At 38.2% G+C, this 21,083-nt stretch overlaps 2 protein-coding genes across 3 annotated transcripts in view; both read left to right on the top strand.

Moving 5' to 3' along the window:
- Positions 1-21,083, top strand: part of LOC106094000 (BAI1-associated protein 3) — a 420,062-nt gene that overhangs the window by 287,256 nt on the left and 111,723 nt on the right. The window lies entirely within an intron of this gene.
- Positions 18,248-18,917, top strand: LOC106094841 (uncharacterized). 2 transcript variants are annotated; one of them, XM_013262078.2, is made up of 3 exons: positions 18,274-18,328; positions 18,386-18,533; positions 18,600-18,917. In XM_013262078.2, exons 1-3 carry the CDS (start codon positions 18,278-18,280, stop codon positions 18,878-18,880), a joined length of 480 nt encoding a protein of 159 aa, XP_013117532.1. In that variant the 5' UTR covers positions 18,274-18,277; the 3' UTR covers positions 18,881-18,917. The 2 variants fall into 2 exon arrangements, with proteins under 2 accessions (XP_013117531.1, XP_013117532.1); XM_013262077.2 differs by having other exon boundaries at positions 18,248-18,533.

Here is a 21,083-nt window from a genome sequence, read left to right as displayed (position 1 = left end):
GTCTTGACTTCTTGAGCCTCTAGAGGGTGCAATTCTCATCCGATTTGGCAGAAATTTTTTTCAACGGCTTCTCTCATGACCTTCAACATACATGTCTAATATGGTCTGAATCGATCAATAGCTTGATACAGCTCCCATATAAACCGATCTCCCGATTTTACTTTCCCTGGACCCCTACGAGGCTTAATTCTTATCCGAAAGAACTGAAATTTTAAACAATGACTTCTGCTATGGTCTTCAATTTTCAATTCATTTATGGTCCGATTTGGACTATAACTTAATATATTGGGTTGCCCAAAAAGTAATTGCGAATTTTTCCTATAGTCGGCGTTGACAAATTTTTTGCAACGGCTTGTGACACTGTAATTGCATTCTTTCTTCTGTCAGTTATCAGCTGTTACTTTTAGCTTGTGTTAAGAAAAAAAGTGTAAAAAAAGTCAATTTGATTAAAGTTCATTCTAAGTTTTATTAAAGTTACATTTACTTTCTTTTAAAAAATCCGCAATTACTTTTTGGGCAACCCAATAGCTCCAATACCATAACAGTTCTTATACTTTGTTGGCCTACAAAGAGATACCCCACATAGAACTCGACAAATGCAAGCCATGGTGGAGGGTATATAAGATTCGGCCCGGTCGAATTTAGCACGCTCTTACTTGTTTTTTTTTTAACAAAAACCACACAATTCCTAACATAAATACATACAAAATGTGAAAATAAAAGAAAAACACATTAAATACGATTTCTTCAGTATATGAACTACAAAAAATAACACTTGAATATTGAAAAAATAAAACCAAAAACCGCACCAATTTATTATATACAAAAAATATATTAAAAAAAAAACTAAAACTGCACCTGCTACAAAAACCCAACTTATTTCTTAAGATTCTTTATAAATAGTTTTTATAAAAATAAAAGAAAAGTTAGCTTACAATTTTCATGTATATTTGTAAAGGAAGGATTTTGAAAATATCTCCTTTAAACTTAGTCTTTATACTTTTGCTACTATTTATTGAAAAATAAACCTAATTTTCTTCTATTTTTGCTGGTTTACTTTTCAAACAAACAAAAAGAAAAAAACTCTTTAAAAATCCACAAACAAAACTTGCTGTAAATTTTGTACTATATATACAACAACAAATAAAAGAAGAATTTCTCTGCACTCTATAGAGGGCTACACACTCAACTAGATCACTATATGATGCTTCTTCATAGATTTATCATTTCAAGTGATCACTATTGTGTATTAGACTATAATCTTATTTTTTAAGACATTAGAACAACTTTTTTATACCTGACACACTAAGAAGAAAACTAAAATCTAGCTCTGAAAAGCTAACAACCAAAGGCTCTTTTTTAAAAATTAAAAAAAAAAAAAAAACTATTTATCGAAACTATTCAAAAAAAAAAAAAAACCAAAAACAAAACTGAAACGATAATGATAATAATTACTATACCTTAAAATTACAATTAATCAAATGAGAAACAATTATTACTGATATATTTTATTCTATAGCTAATTATATACACACACACATTCACACAAACATACTTAACTAATACTATGATATATTTGTAATGTACCAACCCAAACTATTCATAAATGTAGCAAAGCAGAAAAACCAATACATAAACAACGTTTCATTAAAATTAAATATTAAATATGAATAAAAAAAAAATAACTCTGATTATAACCTTAAGTATATAATTATTGTTGTAGAATAAGTAAAAAATGTGAAAAATTATTGCTACATATAATGTCTATATTAAATTTTATGAGCAAGTGGCATCTATGGCTAAACACAAGATAATCCTCATTTCGATCAGTACTAACTTTACAAGAAAATCTTCCAACTTCAACACTAATATACTGCTCGAGGCCACCGTGGTGTAGAAGTTAGCTGGCCACCTATGACGCCGAACGCCTTGGTTGAAATTACGGCGTGAACATCAAAAAACTGTTCAGCGGTAGTTATCCCCTCACTAATGGTGGTTACATTTGTGAGCTAGCCTGCCATGTTAAAACTAAACACAAGACCATCTTCATTTCCATCAGTACTAACTTTACAAGAAAATCTTCCAACTTCAACACTAATATACTGCTCGAGGCCACCGTGGCGTAGAGGTTAGCATGTCCACCTATGACGCCGAACGCCTTGGTTGAAATTACGGCGTGAACATCAAAAAACTGTTCAGCGGTGGTTATTCCCTTACTAATGGTGGTTACATTTGTGAGGTAGCCTGCCATGTTAAAACTAAACACAAGACAATCTTCATTTCGATCAGTACTAACTTTACAAGAAAATCTTCCAACTTCAACACTAATATACTGCTCGAGGCCACCGTGGCGTAGAGGTTAGCATGTCCACCTGTGACGCCGAACGCCTTGGTTCAAACTAAGGCGTGAACATCAAATCAAATCAAATCAGCGGTGGTTATTCCCTTACTAATGGTGGTTACATTTGTGAGCTAGCCTTCCATGTTAAAACTTCTCTACCAAGTGATAGAGAAGTTCGGACTGGGCCTAAAAAAAGTAGGCTCCTTATCATTGAGTTTAAACTTTAATCGGATTGCACTCATGGATATGAGAGAAGTATCCCCTTCATGGGAAATTTAGTAGTAAATATATGCCAACTATATTGGCACTACCAAACAGTTTCTCTCTCCAGAAGCAGCCATTTTATCACAAAGTTTCTACCTGCCTTTCTTCACTTCACCGTTACAACGTTGTGTTGTGCCTGTTGTAACATCGTCATGTGTCTTCATTCGGTTATATGTCCAAGTATATATGTGAAGATCTGGAAATTCTGTACCCTGTAAGTACAGGGTGCGCCAGATAAGCTTACTTGAAACTAAATAAAAACAATTAACAAGGCATTAGGTTCGGCCGGGCCGAACTTTGGATACCCACCATCACGGGTATATATATGTAAACTCCATTTTGTCACAATCCGGTGAAAATTGGGTAAATTAAGCAACCAAATTCGGCACGGACATTGAGTGGTCTAATATATTTGGCACTATTCAATATTGTACAACAAAATATTGGTGTCTTTGGCAGATATATGCAATTATGAACCCATCTGAACCATATTAAGGTCGAATATCGTGAGGCTCAGAAAAACTGTTTCAAATTTCAGCGAAATCGAATAATAAATAAAGCTTTTATGGGCTTCAGGCCCCTTATCGGCTGATCGGCCTATATGACAGCTATATCTAAATATAGTCCGATCTGTAACATATTTAGGTCGAATGTTGAGAGGCTTAAAACTGCGCACTATTCCAAATTTCAGCGAAATCGGATAAAAAACAAAGCTTTTATGGCCTTCAGACCCTTTATCGGGAGAAAGGTTTATATGACAGCTATATCTAAATATAGTCCGATCTGTAACATATTTAGGTCGGATGTTGGGAGGCTCCAAACTGCGCACTATTCCAAATTTCAGCGAAATCGGATAAAAAACAAAGCTTTTATGGTCTTCAGACCCTTTATCGGCAGATCGGTCTATATAGCAGCTATATCCAAACATAGTCCGATCTAAACCATATTTACGTCAAATGTCGGGAGGTTTAAAATAACCCATTGTTGCAAATTTCAGCGAAATCGGGTAATAAATAAAGCTTTTATGGCCTTCAGCCCCTCTATCGGCAGATCTGTCTATATAGCAGCTATATCTAAATATAGTCCGATCTGAACCATATTAAGGTCAGATGTCGGGAGGCTTAAAATAGCCCACTGTTTTAAATTTCAGCGAAATCAAATAACAAATAAAGCTTTTATGGCATTCAGACCCTTTATCGGCCGATCGGTCTATATAGCAGCTATATCCAAACATAGTCCGATCTAAACCATATTTACTTCAAATGTCGGGAGGCTTAAAATAACCCATTGTTGCAAATTTCAGCGAAATCGGGTAATAAATAAAGCTTTTATGGCCTTCAGCCCCTCTATCGGCAGATCGGTCTATATAGCAGTTATATCCAAATATAGTCTGATCTGAACCATATTTAGTTCAGATATCGGGAGGCTTAAAATAACCCACTGTTTCAAATTTCAGCGAAATCGGGTAATAAATAAAGCTTTTATGGCCTTCAGACCCTTTATCGGCAGATCGGTCTATACGACAGCTATATCCAAATATAGTCTGATCTGAACCATATTTAGTTCAGATATCGGGAGGCTTAAAATAACCCACTGTTGCAAATTTCAGCGAAATCGGGTAATAAATAAAGCTTTTATGGCCTTCAGACCCTTAATCGCGAGATCGGTCTATATGGCAGCTATATCCAAATCTGAAAAGAAATGAAAAGGGTGTCGAAGGGCTTAACACAACTCACTGTCTCAAATCTTCGTAAAATCGAACAATAAATGCGCCTTTTATGGGACCAAGAACTTAAATCGAGATATCGGTCTATATGGCAGCTATATCCAAATCTGGACCGATCTGAGCAAAATTCAAGAAGGTTGACGAAGGGCCTAGCACAACTCACTGTCCCAGTTCAGCATCCTTTCACAAAGGAAAGGATTGTTTTTGGAAGGAAAGAATTGCTTTTTACCCTTTCCCTAAGAAAGGGTAAATTTTGTACCCCGTGGCGTAAAGGGTAGTTTTGGTACCCTCTCCCTAGAAAAGGGGTAGTTTTAGTACCGTTCTCCCAAGGAAAGGGTAGTTTTATTACTCATTCCTAAAGAAAATGAATATTTTTAGTAAACTTTCGCTAAGAATGACTAATTTTAGTCTCTGTTCCCTAAGGAAAGGGTAGTTTTATACCCTTTTTCTAAGGAAAGGGTAGTTTTGAACCCTTTTTTAAGGAAAGGGTAGCTTTAGTACCCTTTCCCTAAGGAAAGGCTAATTTTAGTACCCTTTTCCTAAGGAAGGGGTATATTTAGTTTCTGTTCCCTGAGGAAAGGGTAGTTTTGTACCCTTTTTCTAAGGAAAGGGTAGCTTTAGTACACTTTCCCGAAGGAAAGGCTAATGTTAGTACCCTTTCCCTAAGGAAAGGCTAATTTAAGTACCCTTTCCCTAGGAAAAGGATAATTTTGGTACCTTTTCCCTAAGGAAGGGGTAGTTTTGTACCCTTTCCCTAAGGAGGGGGTAGTTTTGTACCCTTTCCCTAAGGAAAGGGTAGTTTTAGTACCCTTTCCCTAAGAAAAGGATAGTTTTAGTACCCTTTCCCTAAGGAAAGGGTAGTTTTGTACCCATTTTCTAAGGAAAGGGTAATTTTGTACCCTTTTTCTAAAGAAAGGGTAGCTTTAGTACCCTTTTCCCAAGGAAAGGCTAATGTTAGAACCCTTTCCCTAAGAAAAGGCTTATTTAAGTACCCATTTTCTAGGGAAAGGGTAATTTTGGTACCCTTTCCCTAAGGAAAGGGTAGTTTTAGTACCCTTTCCCTAAGAAAAGGGTAGTTTTAGTACCCTTTCCCTTAGGAAAGGGTAGTTTTGTACCCTTTTTCTAAAGAAACGGTAGCTTTAGTACCCTTTCCCTAAGGAAAGGCTAATGTTTGTACCTTTTTCCTAGGGAAAGGGTAGTTTTGGAACCCTTTCACTAGGGAAAAGGTAGTTTTGGTACCTTTTCACTAAGGAAGGGGTGGTTTTGTACCCTTTCCCTAAGTTTAAGTACTTTTTCTCTAAGGAAAAGGTTGTTATAGTCCTCTTTCCCTAAGGAAAGGGTTGTTATAGGGTAGTTTTGGTACCCTTTTCCCAAGGAAAGGGTAGTGTTAGTACCCTTTCCATAAGGAAGGGGTAGTTTTAGTATTCTTTTCCTAACAAAAGTTTAGTTTTGGTACCATTTTCCCAAGGCAAGGGTAGTTTTAGTACCTTTCCCCAAAGAAAGGGTTGTTTTAGTACCCTTTCCTTAAGAAAAAGGTAGTTTTAGTATCCTTTCCTTAAGAAAAAAATAGTTTTAGTACCCTTACCATAAGGAAAGGGTAATTTTATTATTCCTTCCCTAAGGAAAGCGTTGTTTTAGTACACTTTCCCTAAGGAAAGGAAAATTTCAGTACCTTTTTTTTTAGGGAAAGGGTAGTTTTGTACCCTTTGTAGGACCATTTCCCTAAGGAAAGGCTAATTTTAGTACCCTTTCTCTAGGGAAAGGTTAATTTTTCGTACCCTTTCCCTAGGGAAAGGTTAATTTTGGTACCCTTTCCCTAAGAAAAGGGTAGTGTTAGTACGCTTTCCCTAAGGAAAGGGTAGTTTTGTACCCTTTTCCTAAGAAAAGGGTATTTTTGTACAATTTTTCTAAGGAAATGCTAATTTTAGTACCCTTACCCTAGGGAAAAGTTTAATTTTGGTACCCTTTCCCTAAGGAAAGGGTAGTGTTAGTACCCCTTCCCTAAGGAAGGGATAGTTTTGTACCCTTTCCCTAAGGAAAGGGTAGTGTTAGTACCCTTTCCCTAAGAAAAGGGTAGTTTTAGTATTCATTCCCTAAGGAAAGGGTATTTTGTACCCTTTTTTTAAGGAAAGGGTAGTGTTAGTACCCTTTTTTTTACCCTTTTTCTAAAGAAAGGGTAGCTTTAGTACCCTTTCCCTAAGAAAAGTCTAATTTTAGTACTTTTTCCCTAAGAATAGGCTAATTTTAGTACCCTTGCCCTAGGGAAAGGTTAATTTTGGTACCCTTTCCCTAAGGAAAGGGTAGTTTTAGTACCCTTACCCATAAGAGAGTGTAGTTTTAATACACTCACTGCATTATTTTAACTTCCACTTACCTTGTAATCGCCTGGGGTACGCTTAACACTAGACCTTCCATTTTTCAGGCCGATGTATCGATAAGATGGGTCGATAATTAAAATGAGTAAAAACTGTGAAAAGGTAAAAAAACCTTTTATGGCAGTAGTTGGAGATAAATTTGTACCATAACTGTCAGGTTTGAGAATTTAAACAAAAAAAATTGTCATAAACTAATCGAACGAGACTAATTTGAAAACAAAAACTCAAGGAATATTTGAGCTGATGAGTTTGGCTAGGTCATGTTGTCAGAATGAATGGAGAAATGGAAAACTACCCTTTCCCTAAGGAAAGGGTAGTGTTAGTACCCTTTCCATAAGGAAGGGGTAGTTTTAGTATTCTTTTCCTAAGGAAAGGGTAGTTTTATTGCCCTTTCACAAAGGTTAGTACCCTTTCCCTAAGGAAGGGGAAGTTTTGTACCCTTTCCCTAAGTTTTAGTACTTTTTCTCTAAGGAAAAGGTTGTTATAGTCCTCTTTCCCTAAGGAAAGGGTTGTTATTGGGTAGCTTTGGTACCCTTTTCGCAAGGAAAGGGTAGTGTTAGTACCCTTTCCATAAGGAAGAATTTATTATTCTCTTCCTAACGAAAGGGTAGTTTTGGTACCATTTGCAGTTCAAGTGGAATGGGTTGACCAAAACATCAATCGAAAAACCGAGAGGAGAAAACCTCTCCAAACTAGTTGCCAAAAATATTTTCTTAGTTCGGCTAGAGAAAACGTTCTCTAAGGAGCCTCCTTTATTTATTTCTATCTTCTTGCTCTCCCTCCATACAAATTTCAACTCAAGTCCAAATGTCTTGAAAATCCATAGATGCCAATGATGTTTTTCAAATATTTTCTTACTTTTTAAACCCCTATTTTCCCCCATTCGAAATTATTTATTAAAGGGTAAACAAAAACAATAAACGCTAAAATTCAATAACCTTTGAAGCTTACAAAACACATAAAAAATAGAACTTAACAAAAAAAAGTCTGTGTAGCATACAATTATCAAAGAAAGAAAAATATATCTCAGACAAAAAATCAAAAAGCTATCAGCAACAGAAACATATAAACAAATTTTGGAAAACAAATCAAAAACATAGAAAATATTGTTGTGTTAAATGCATTTAAGGTTTCAGTTTCAGTTTTAGCTCATTTTGATATTCTCATATTTTCCTTGTTATCTTTTGGATACCCTCAATACTCTGCATGAAAACAAGTAAAAGAAAATTCCAACACAATTTCACCCACATCAAAGCAATGAATATGCCATCCTTTGATAACCAAACAACAAGCAACCAATAATGGCCAATAGCCAATGTTACAAATTTTCCACTGTAAACCGTAACAATTTGCATGTAAATGAAAAAATATTTTCTATCATCTTTTTCTCAATTTTTCTCTTTTTTTTCCAATACACTTTTGTATGGAAATGTGCAACAAATTCACAAAAGCAAGCAATGGTCGTAACAAACAGAAAGTACAGGGAAAAGTCGAAAGTGTCCAAAAAGAAAACTTTTTCAATATCAAATGTAAATGGCTGATACCAATCGCATACATGCTAGGTATGCTGTAAAAAACAGTTATAGTCACGGGAGCATAGACATGCCTTGAGCATGTGAGTGTGAATTAAAAATTAAATTTAATTTTATTTAAAATTTAACAAGTAAGAGCGTGCTAAGTTCGGCCGGGCCGAATCTTATATACCCTCCACCATGGTCACATCTGTCGAGTTCTTTGCGCCGTATCTGTTTTTAGGCAAACAAAGTATAATCATATCAAGTTATAGTCCGATTCGGGGCTCAAGAAGCGAAATCGGGAGATTGGTTTATATGGGAGCTGTATCAAGCTATAGATCGATTCTGACCCTATTGCATACGTATGTTGAAGGCCATTGCGCCCTCTAGAGGCTCAAGAAGTCAAGACCCAAGATCGGTTTATATGGCAGCTATATCAGGTTATAGACCGATTTGAACCATACTTAGCACAGTTATTGGAAGTGATATCAAAACACTATGTGCGAAATTTCAGTCAAATCGATTGAGAAATGCGCCCTCTAGAGGCTCAAGAAGTCAAGACCCCAGATTGGTTTGTATGGCAGCTATATCAGGTTATGGACCGATTAGAACCATATTTCTCATAGTTGTTGGAAGTGATATCAAAACACTATGAGCGAAATTTCAGTCAAATCGATTGAGAAATGCGCCCTCTAGAGGCTCAAGAAGCCAAGACCCCAGATTGGTTTGTATGGCAGCTATATCGAAGCATGGACCGATTAGAACCATATTTCTCATAGTTGTTGGAAGTGATATCAAAACACTATGTGCGAAATTTCAGTCAAATCGATTGAGAAATGCGCCCTCTAGAGGCTCAAGAAGTCAAGACCTCAGATTGGTTTGTATGGCAGCTATATCAAAACATGGACCGATTAGAACCATATTTCTCATAGTTGTTGGAAGTGATATCAAAACACTATGAGCGAAATTTCAGTCAAATCGATTGAGAAATGCGCCCTCTAGAGGCTCAAGAAGTCAAGACCCCAGATTGGTTTATACGGCAGCTATATCAGGTTATAGACCGATTTTAACCATATATCGTATAGTTGGTGGAAGTGATATCAAAACACTATGAGCGAAATTTAAGTCAAATCGGAAGAGAATTGCGCCCTCTAGAGGCTCAAGAAGTCAAGACCCAAGATCAGTTTGTATGGCAGCTATATCAGGTTATGGACCGATTAGAACCATATTTCGCATAGTTATTGGAAGTGATATCGAAACACTATGTGCGAAATTTCAGTCAAATCGGACGAGAATTGCGCCCTCTAGAGGCTCAAGAAATCAAGACCCAAAATCGGTTTGTATGACAGCTATATCAAAACATAGACCGATTTGGCCCATTTACAATCCCAATTGACCTATACCATTAGGAAGTATTTTGTGCAAAATTTTAAGTTGCTAGCTCTACTCCTTCAAAATTTAGCGTGCTTTCGACAGACAGACGGACGGACGGACGGACGGACGGACGGACATGGGTAATTCGACTGAAAATGTCACGACGATCAAGAATATATCTACTTTATGGGGTCTTAGACGCATGTTTCGAGGTGTTACAAACAGAATGATGAAATTAGTATACCCCCATCCTATGGTGGAGGGTATAAAAATCTAAGAAAAAACCCATAAAGTTAGGCTAACGAAACTGTGAAACAAAATACAATCTACCAGAATCTCAAGATATGTAATGAATGAATGTTTTTTCCAGGAAGGACATAAAGAGATTAGGCAGCAATTGTCTATCCTGCAAGTATATATGTACATATGTGCATCCTCCGGAACAACACCGGTCCTGCCCACCTTTGTATCTATTCCTGATTTGACTTCTTGAGCCCTTACAAGCCGCAATTTTTATCCGATTTGGCTGAAATTTTGCACATAGTGTTCTCTTATGACTGCCAACAACTGTGCCAAGTACGGTCCAAATCGGTCTATAACCTGATATAGCTCCCATATAAACCGATCCCCCGATTTGACTTCCGGAGCTCCTGGAAGCCTCAATTTTCTTACGATATGGCTGAAATCTTGCACATCGTGTTCTGTTATGACTCTCAACAACTGAGCCGAGTATGGTCCGAATAGGTCTATAACCTGATATAGCTCCCATATAAACTGATCTGCCGATTTGACTTCTTGAGCCCCTGGAAGCCGCAATTTTTATCCCATTGAGCTGATATTTTGGACATAGTGTTCTGTTATGACTCCCAATAACTGTGCCAAGTACGGTCCAAATCGGTTTATAACCTGATATAGCTCCCATATAAACCGATCTCCCGATTTGACTTCTTGAGCCCTTACAAGCCGCAATTTTTGTCCGATTTGGCTTAAATTTTGCACATAGTGTTCTGTTATGACTCTCAACAAATGTGCCAAGTGCGCTCCAAATCGGTCAGGAACGTGATATAGCTCCCATATAAACCGATCCCCTGATTTGACTTCCGGAGCCCCTGGCACCCTCTATTTTCATCCGACTTAGCTGAAATTTTACACATGGTGTTCTGTTATGACTCTCAACAACTGTGCCAAGTGCGCTCTAAATCGGTCTAGAACATAATATAGCTCCCATATAAACCGATCCCCCGATTTGACTTCTTGAGCCTTTGGAAGCCTCAATTTTCTTCCGATTTAGCTGAAATTTTGCATATGGTGTTCTGTTATGACTCTCAACAAATGTGCCAAGTGCGCTCCAAATCGGTCGGGATCGTGATATAGCTCCCATATAAACCGATCTCCCGATTTGACTTCTTGAGCCCCTGGCACCCTCTATTTTCATCCGATTTAGCTAAAATTTTGCATTTGGTGTTCTGTTATGACTTCCAACATCTGCGCCAAGTATAGTCCGAATCGGTCTATAACCTAATATAGCTCCCATACAAACCGATCCTCCGATTTGCCTTCCGGAACCCTTGGAACCCCAATTTTTGTCCAATTTGGCTAAAATTTTGCATGTAGTGTTCTGTTATGACTCCCAACAATTTTGGTGGTGGCTTCCCAAAATTCGGCCCGTCTGAGCATAGCACGCAATGTATTTGTAACTCCGTTTAGTGGTTTCGAACGTTTTTCGACAAAATCTAGACCTTTATATGCTACTATTCTCAATGTATGCTATCCATAGAAGAAATAATATAGACTTTGCTTGATGTTTGGAATTTTTCTACAACTATATTTTTATAAAAAAATTTCCTTTTATATATTTATACACATTTATTGAATTTTCCAACTAATACTTGCTTTTAAAATGCATTTATTTAGTAAACTAACACAAATACTGAAATGAAAATCAAGTCCTAAGGCCCTCCAAAATGCAATATAGTGCAAAATATCAAAACTTTTGCAGTTATGTATCTTCACAGGCTTACTGCTACTTACAAAAAAAAAGCAACACACAAACCCACCCAACTTACTCAAAAGCCACAACTGATTTTATAATAAATGTAAAAAAAAAACAAACAAAAATAATTAAAAAATAACAACTAACAACAACTGCAACACACACAAAGAATAAAGCAAAAACCAAATATTATTATGTTAATTAATTGTCTGTGTTTAATCAAACCAATAAAAAGTGTTAATTACTATGATTACCTACCATTGTAAACAAACGAAGCAGAAATGTGGCAAATTAATTTCATTGAATAATGTTTTAGTGTACAAACCCAAATCCAAATCCAACCCCACCATCACCATCACCCTGACCACCACCATCAACTATCTACCCCCTGGGGTATTTATTGGTAAACCAAAAATCACATTTAATTTATATATTAAACAAATATTATAAATAATTAGTAATTGTATGATATGATCTGATGCGATGCGATGCGATGCGATACGATGTTGGTCAAATGTTTTTTTTGCCAGGTGAAATTTTCACCAGCAACAAAAACAGAAACACAATGAAAATCCACCCTCTAAAGCAGGACAAGAACAAACTAAATCAAATAACAACACAATTAAAGCTATACCAGTGTAAAACAAATTTAAACTCTAATTAAATATACTACAATGAAAAAAAAAAAAAAACAAAAAAACAAAAACAAAAACAAAACCCAAATAAATGTATAACAATGAACTTCAATGGAAAATATACAACAAACTATGGCTTTTCATTGGTCAACCAAGCAAACTTTAAGGAAGTAAGTAGGCAATAATCAACAGGAAAAGGAAAACAACTCTACAGTCTTGGCGAAACTTGGCAACCCACCACCAAGGATTCTGCTAAAAATGTACACAAAACTAGCCGAACCGGGCCAGGCTCCGCTGCGCCTTCTTTAACTCTCTAATCTCTTTTTGGGGTGGGGAGACTTCACCCTGAATGCAGATATCGAATTCGTGCCATTGTAGCCTATGACGCTGAACGCGTTCGAATCCTGGCGAGAACATCGAACAAAGCGTTGGTAACCGCCTCTTAATGTGGACGACATTTGCGAGGCACAATGGCATGTATGGTCATACAAAAAATATTCCCCAAAGAGGTGACGCACTGCGGCACGCCATTCGATATTCTTATATCTAACAAGTAAAAGCGTAATCTTATATACCCTCCATCATGGATCGTGGAGCATAAAAAAAAAGATTTAAAGGGTGATTTTTTTGAGGTTAGGATTTTCATGCATTAGTATTTGACAGATCACGTGGGATTTCAGACATGGTGTCAAAGAGAAAGATGCTCAGTATGCTTTGACATTTCATCATGAATAGACTTACTAACGAGCAACGCTTGCAAATCATTGAATTTTATTACCAAAATCAGTGTTCGGTTCGAAATGTGTTCATTCACTGTAACGTTGCGTCCAACAGCATCTTTGAAAAAATACGGTCCAATGATTCCACCAGCGTACAAACCACACCAAACAGTGCATTTTTCGGGATGCATGGGCAGTTCTTGAACGGCTTCTGGTTGCTCTTCACTCCAAATGCGGCAATTTTGCTTATTTACGTAGCCATTCAACCAGAAATGAGCCTCATCGCTGAACAAAATTTGTCGATAAAAAAGCGGATTTTCTGCCAACTTTTCTAGGGCCCATTCACTGAAAATGATTTGCAAGCGTTGCTCGTTAGTAAGTCTATTCATGATGAAATGTCAAAGCATACTGAGCATCTTTCTCTTTGACACCATGTCTGAAATCCCACGTGATCTGTCAAATACTAATGCATGAAGATCCTAACCTCAAAAAAATCACCCTTTACAAAATTTCATTCCAATCGAATAAGAATTGCGACCTCTAGAGGCTTAAGAAGTCAAGATCCATCATCGGTTTATATGGCAGCTATATCAGGTTATGGACCGATTTGAACCATACTTCCCACAGTTGTTGGAAGTGATAATAAAACACCATGTGCAAAATTTCATTACAATCGGATAAGAATTGCGCCCTCTAGAGACCTACGAAGTCAAGACCCATGATCGGTTTATATGGCAGCTATATCAGGTTATTGACCGATTTGAACCATACTTGGCACAGTTGTTGGAAGTCATAGCGTTACACGCCATGAAAGATTTTATTTCAATCGGATAAGAATTGCGCCCTCTAGAGGCTCAAGAAGTCAAGACCCTAAATCGGTTTATATGGCAGCTATATCAGGTTATAAACCGATTTGAACCATACTTTGCCCAATTGTGGGAAGTGATACCAAAACACCATGTGCAAAATTTCATTCCAATCGTATAAGAATTGCGCCCTCTAGAGGCTCAAAAAGTCAAGACCCTAAATCGGTTTATATGGCAGCTATATCAGGTTATGAACCGATTAGATCCATACTTTGCACAGTTGTTGAAAGTCATAACAAAACACGTCGTGCAAAATTTTATTCCAATCAGATAATAATTGCGCCCTCTAGAAGCTCAAGAAGTCAAGACCCAAGATCGGTTTATATGGCAGCTATATCAGGTTATGAACCGATTTAAACCATACTTTGCACAATTGTTGGAAGTGATACCAAAACACCATGTGCAAAATTTCATTCCAATCGTATAAGAATTGCGCCCTCTAGAGGCTCAAGAAGTCAAGACCCTAAATCGGTTTATATGGCAGCTATATCAGGTTATAGACCAATTGAACCATACTTGGCACAATTGTTAAATATCATTACAGAGCACGTTGTGCAAAATTTCATTCCAATCGTATAAGAATTGCGCCCTCTAGAGGCTCAAGAAGTCAAGACCCTAAATCGGTTTATATGGCAGCTATACCAGGTTTTAGACCGATTTGAACCATACTATGCACAGTTGTTGGAAGTGATACGAAAACACGCCGTGCAAAATTTCATTCCAATCAGATAAGAATTGCGCCCTCTAGAGGCTCAAGAAGTCAAGATCCAAGATTGGTTTATATGGCAGCTATATCAGGTTATGAACCGATTTGAACCATACTTGGCACAGTTGTTAGAAGTCATAGCGAAAGACGCCGTGCAAAATTTCATTCCAATCGGATAAGAATTGCTCCCTGTAGAGGCTCAAGAAGTCAAGACCCAAGATCGGTTTATATGGCAGCTATATCAGGTTATGGGCCGATTTGAACCATATTCGGCACAGTTGTTGGAAGTCATAACAAAACACGTCGTGCAAAATTGCAGTCAAATTGAACGAGAATTACGCCCTCTAGAGGTTCAAGAAGTCAAGACCCAAGATCGGTTTATATGGCAGCTATATCAGATTATAGACCGATTTGAACCATACTTGGCACAGTTGTTGGAAGTCATAGCGTTACACGCCGTGCAAAATTTCATTCCAATCGGATAAGAATTGCGCCCTCTAGTGGCGCAAGAAGTCAAGACCCAAGATCGGTTTATATGGCAGCTATATCAGGTTATGGGCCGATTTGAACCATATTCGGCACAGTTGTTGGAAGTCATAACAAAACACGTCGTGCAAAATTGCAGTCAAATTGAACGAGAATTACGCCCTCTAGAGGTTCAAGAAGTCAAGACCCAAGATCGGTTTATATGGCAGCTATATCAGATTATAGACCGATTTGAACCATACTTAGCACAGTTGTTGGAAGTCATAGCAAAACACGTCGAATAAAATTTCAGCCAAAATTAATAAGAATTGCGCCTTCTACAGGCGCAAGAAGTCAAGACCCAAGATCGGTTTATATGGCAGCTATATCGTGTTATAGACCGATTTGAACCATACTTCGCACAGTTGTTGGAAGTCATAACAAAGCACGTTGTGCAAAATTTTATTCCAATCAGATAAGAATTGCGTCCTCTAGAAGCTCAAGAAGTCAAGACCCAAGATCGGTTTATATGGCAGCTATATCAGGTTATGGACCGATTAGGACCATACTTCGCATAGTTGTTGGAAGTGATACCAAAACACCATGTGCAAAATTTCATTACAATCGGATAAGAATTGCGCCCTCAAGAGGCTCAAGAAGTCAAGACCCAAGATCGGTTTATATGGCAGCTATACCAGGTTTTAGACCGATTTGAACCATACTTTGCACAGTTGTTGGAAGTGATACCAAAACACCATGTGCAAAATTGCATTCCAATCTGATAACAATTGCGCCCTCAAGAGGCTCAAGAAGTCAAGACCCAAGATCGGTTTATATGGCAGCTATACCAGGTATTAGACCAACTTGAACCACACTTTGCACAGTTGTTGGATATCATAACAAAGCACGTTGTGCAAAATTTCATTACAATCGGATAAGAATTGCGCCCTCTAGAGGCTCAAGAAGACAAGACCCAAGATCGGTTTATATGGCAGCTATATCAGGTTATAGACCGATTTGGACCATACTTGGCACAGTTGTTGGAAGTCATAGCGAAACACGCCGTGCAAAATTTTATTCCAATCAGATAATAATTGCGCCCTCTAGAAGCTCAAGAAGTCAAGACCCAAGATCGGTTTATATGGCAGCTATATCAGGTTATGAACCGATTTGAACCATACTTTGCCCAATTGTTAAATATCATTACAGAGCACGTTGTGCAAAATTTCATTACAATCGGATAAGAATTGCGCCCTCTACAGGCTCAAGAAGTCAAGACCCAAGGTCGGTTTATATGGAAGCTATATCAGATTATGAACCGATTTGAACCATACCTAGCACAGTTGTTGGATATCATAACAAAACACGTCGTGCAAGATTTCATTTCAATCGGATAAGAATTGCGCCCTCTAGAGGCTCAAGAAGTCAAGACCCCAGATCGATTTATATAGCAGCTATATCAAGTGATAGACCGATTTGAACCATACTTGATACAGTTGTTGGATATCATATACCAATATCAGATACCAATCGGATAAGAATTTCGCCCTCTAGAGGCTCAAGAAGTCAAGAAGTCAAGACCCAAGATCGGTTTATATGGCAGCTATATCAGTTTATAGACCGATTTAAACCATACTAGGCACAGTTGTTGGAAGTGATACCAAAACACCATGTGCAAAATTTCATTTCAATCGGATAAGAATTGCTCCCTCTAGAGGTTGAAGAAGTCAAGACCCAAGATCGGTTTATATGGCAGCTATATCAGATTATAGACCGATTTGAACCATACTTAGCACAGTTGTTGGATATCACAACGAAATTCGTCGTGCAAGATTTAATTTCAATCGGATAAGAATTGCGCCCTCTAGAGGCGCAAGAAGTCAAGACCCAAGATCGGTTTATATGGAAGCTATATCAGATTATGAACCGATTTGAACCATACTTGGCACAGTTGTTGGAAGTGATACCAAAATACCATGTGCACAAATTCAGTCAAATCAAACGAAATTTGCGCCTTCTTGAGGCTCAAAAAGTCAAGACCCAAGATCGGTTTATATGGCACCTATATCAAAGCATGGACCGATTTGGCCCATTTGCAATCCCAACCGACCTACACTAATAGAACGTATTTGTGCAGAATTTCAAGCGCCTAGCTTTACTCCTTTGAAAGTTAGCATGCTTTCGACAGACAGACGGACGGACGGATGGACAGACGGACGGACGGATGGACAGACGGACGGACGGATGGACAGACGGACGGACGGATGGACAGACGCACGGATGGACAGACGGACGAACGGATGGACATACGGACGGACGTGGATCAACTTGAAATGTCATGACGATCAAGAATATATACACCTTATGGGGTCTTAGACGCATATTTCGAGGTGTTACAACCAGAATGACGAATTTAGTATACCCCCAAAGCAGTCTATAACCTAGTATAGCTCCCATATTTTAACTCAATCTATGTTGGTGGGTTCTCAAGATTCGACCCTGCGGAATTTAACACGCTTTTACTTCGACTAGCTTGGCGCGTTGGACCGATTTCGATTTCGACAGATGGACGGACGGACATGGCTAGAACGACTCGGTGAACATTCCTTTAAGGAACATGGGCAAACTTCTCACATATCAATGAGTGCTGTCCGATTCAAGTTTAAGCTCAATCATAAGGGTCCTCCATTTTATAGAAGAGTCCAAACGGCTTGTCGCAGTGCGACACCTCTTTCGAGGAGAAGTTTTTACACTACTGCCGTACCAAATGGTACAGTACCTCACAAATGTAGTTAGCATTAGTAGGGAAAAACCACCGCTGAAAATTTGTATGATGTTCTCGCCAGGGTTCGAATCCAGGCGTTCAGCGTCATAGGCGGACATGCTAACATCTGAGCTACGGTGGCCTCCGGGGGGTGTCTTAGACGAATATTTCGAGGTATTATAAACGGAATGACTAGATTGGTATACCCCCATCCTATGGAGGTGGGTGGGATTGGGATTGGGTGGGATTTCAGCAGAGTCAAGGATTCTTTCAACATTCTCAATTATTTCCATCACTTTCATAGTCCACTGTGATTTTCTTTCAAGGTATAGGAATATTTAAATTTTTTCCACAATGTATTTTTTTGCTATGCCTTTTTATCTGCGGCATAATGAATTGGTTTGTCATTGTGGTTAAAGAAGCCCATGTAGCAGCAAACAGAAATAAATTTTGTAACCAAGATTTTAGGCAACACTCACTGCATGAAGAATCATCGCATCGCAAATAGTATTTTTTTAACCAGCCCTCAAGCAAGATGCCGCCGTCCAACAAAATTGCCATAGTAGTCATAATCTCTCTGTTAGTGGTAAATCCACATCTTTTGGTTCTTGGTGGACATTTTCATAATCATTGGTATGTGCAGCAAACAAATGTGGTGGATCTTCTCTATTATCTTGAAGGTCGACCAATTTACACCTATGAGGAGGCCAAAAGGGTGTGCCTGAATTTAAAAATGACCAAACCTTATCATGTAAGCGGTATAGAATTTTCCGAATTACCCATCGATGGGGGTAAGTTTAACCTGCTGACAAATTATGAACGTTTTTTTTTTTCAATCAAGTTCTGTGGTATTTCAGAAATATGGGTGCCCAATACATTTCCCTCGGGCGATGTTCTGAAATACAGCAATGGCTCTCTGATAACAGCATGGCTGAGTGAGGGCTTTCACCAACGCCTGGGCTTTGTTTGTGTGGCTATACTGAAAGCAGCCATACTGGGCTATCGCAATGGAAGCGTGGTCAAAGTTAGAACATCGGAACATGGTATACCATCTCGTTGCTATCCCCAGAGAGATTTAAGGGCGCATAACAAACTTGAAGAAAATCTGGCCATGTGTATATTAATATATGAATTATAAACAAATTTTGGTGGAAGCTATTAAAACGATGCTATGGAAAGACCAACTACTGAAAGACATCTCAAAACAAGGTGCCAAAAAGTCAGAGAAGCAGCGCAGAAGATCTAGGCGCTTGGAAATCTAAAATTTAGCTACTGGATTAAATGTTCGGTGATAGACAATCAAAAGTCAACTTTTCCCAAATTATACAAAATAGCCAGTGAAAGATCCCAGCTAACAATGTGAGCCGACTTTGTCTGACTTTCGAAATTTCAGCATATGGTCGGACGAAACATACGACAATTCTTACCAAATCCGGAAAGAAATCGGTTCGACAAGTCTGAGGGAATTTTTTCTTTTTTCTGTTCTGATATTCCTCCAGCGTGTCGGAGGAATGTTCTGATTGGTTCATTTTGATAACCCCCATCATAGGATGGGGTTATACTAATTTCGTCATTCTGTTTGTAACTCTTCGAAATATTCCTCGAAGACCCCTCTATATACTATTGATCATCATGACATTTCAAGCCGATCTAGCCATGTCCGTCCGTCTGTCTGTCGAAAACACGCTGGCTATCGAAGGAGTAAAGCTAGCCGCTTGAAATTATGCACGAATACTTCCTACTAGTGTGGGTCGGGTGGGATTGTAAATGGACCACTTCGGTCCATAACCTGATATAGCTATCATATAAACCGATCTGGGGCCTTGACTTCTTGAGTCACTAGAGGGCGCAATTCCGATCCGATTTGGCTGAAATTTTTGCACGAAGTAATTTGTTATGACTTTCAACAACTGTACCAAATATGGTTTTAATTGGTCCATAACCTGATATAGCTGCCAGATATAACCCGATCTGGGGTCTTGACTTCTTCAGCCTCTAGAGGGCGCAATTCCTATCCGATTTGGCTAAAATTATGCATGAGGTGTTTTGTTATGACTTCCAACAATTATGCTAAGTATGGTTCAAATCGGTCCATAACCTGATATAGCTGCCAGATATAACACGATCTGGGGTCTTGACTTTTTCAGCCTCTACAGGGAGCAATTCCTATCCGATTTGACTGAAATTATGCATGAGGTGTTTTTTTATTACTTCCAACAATTATGCTAAGTATGGTTCAAATCGGTTCATAACCTGATATAGCTGCCAGATATAACCCGATCTGGGGTCTTGACTTTTTCAGCCTCTAGAGGGCGCAATTCCGATCCGATTTGGCTGAAATTTTTACACGAAGTAATTTGTTATGACTTCCAATAACTGTGTTAAGTATAGTTCAAATCGGTTCATAACCTGATATAGCTGTCATATGAACCGATCTTGGGTGTTGACTTCTTGAGTCACTAGAGAGCGCAGTTCATATCCGATTTGGCTGAAATTTTGCAGGACGTATTTTATTCTTACTTTCAACAACTGTGTCAAAAAAGGTTCAAATCGGTTCATAAACTGATATAACTGCCACAAACCGATCTGGGATCGTGACTTCTAGAGCCTCGATCTCTCTGACTTCTAGAGCCTCGATCTTCTTGAGCCCCAAAGGGCGCAATTCTTATTCGAATTGGCTGACATTTTACACAGGTCTCCAACATATAATTTTATTGTGGTCCAAACTGGACCCTATCTTGATATCGCTCTAATAGCAGAGCAAGTCTTTTCTTATATCCTTTTTTGCCTAAGAAGAAATGCCGGGAAAAGAACTCGACAAATGCGATTCATGGTGGAGCACGCTTTTACTTGTTTTTTAAATAAGGAAGTCAATGGACATTTTTTGGATGTTTTGACATTTTCCGAATTTCATAACAAACTTTATGGTTATATCCAAATATACGCCGATTTGAAGCACATACGACAAGGATCTCGAAAGGCCTATCATAAGTAACTTTGACAAATTTCAGAGAAATATGACTGCGATTTTATGGGCCCAAAATCTTTAATCGAGAGATCGGTCTATATGGCAACTATATAAAAATCGGGTCCGATCTGGGCCAAATTGCAGAAAGATATCGAAGGGCTTAGCACAACTAACTGTCCCCAATTTCGGAGAAATCGGATAACAATTGCACCTTTTATTGGCCCAAAATCGAAATCAAAAATAAATCGAGAGATCGGTCAAACTGAAGAAGAATGTCGAAGGGCTTAACACAAATCACTGTCCCAAATTTCAGCAAAATCGGACAATAAATAGGCCTTTTATGGTTCCAAAACTTTAAATCGAGAGATCGGTC

Source organism: Stomoxys calcitrans, chromosome 1, assembly GCF_963082655.1.
Source record: "Stomoxys calcitrans chromosome 1, idStoCalc2.1, whole genome shotgun sequence".
Lineage (NCBI taxonomy): Eukaryota > Metazoa > Arthropoda > Insecta > Diptera > Muscidae > Stomoxys > Stomoxys calcitrans.
This window is presented reverse-complemented; position numbering and strand designations above follow the sequence as displayed.

Excerpts from the sequence above, each read along its gene's own strand:
- LOC106094841 (XM_013262077.2), top strand. The coding sequence starts at position 18,278 with ATGCCGCCGTCCAACAAAATTGCCATAGTAGTCATAATCTCTCTGTTA. Across the intron at positions 18,534-18,599 it reads CGAATTACCCATCGATGGGG|AAATATGGGTGCCCAATACA; the intron begins GTAAGTTTAACC and ends GTGGTATTTCAG.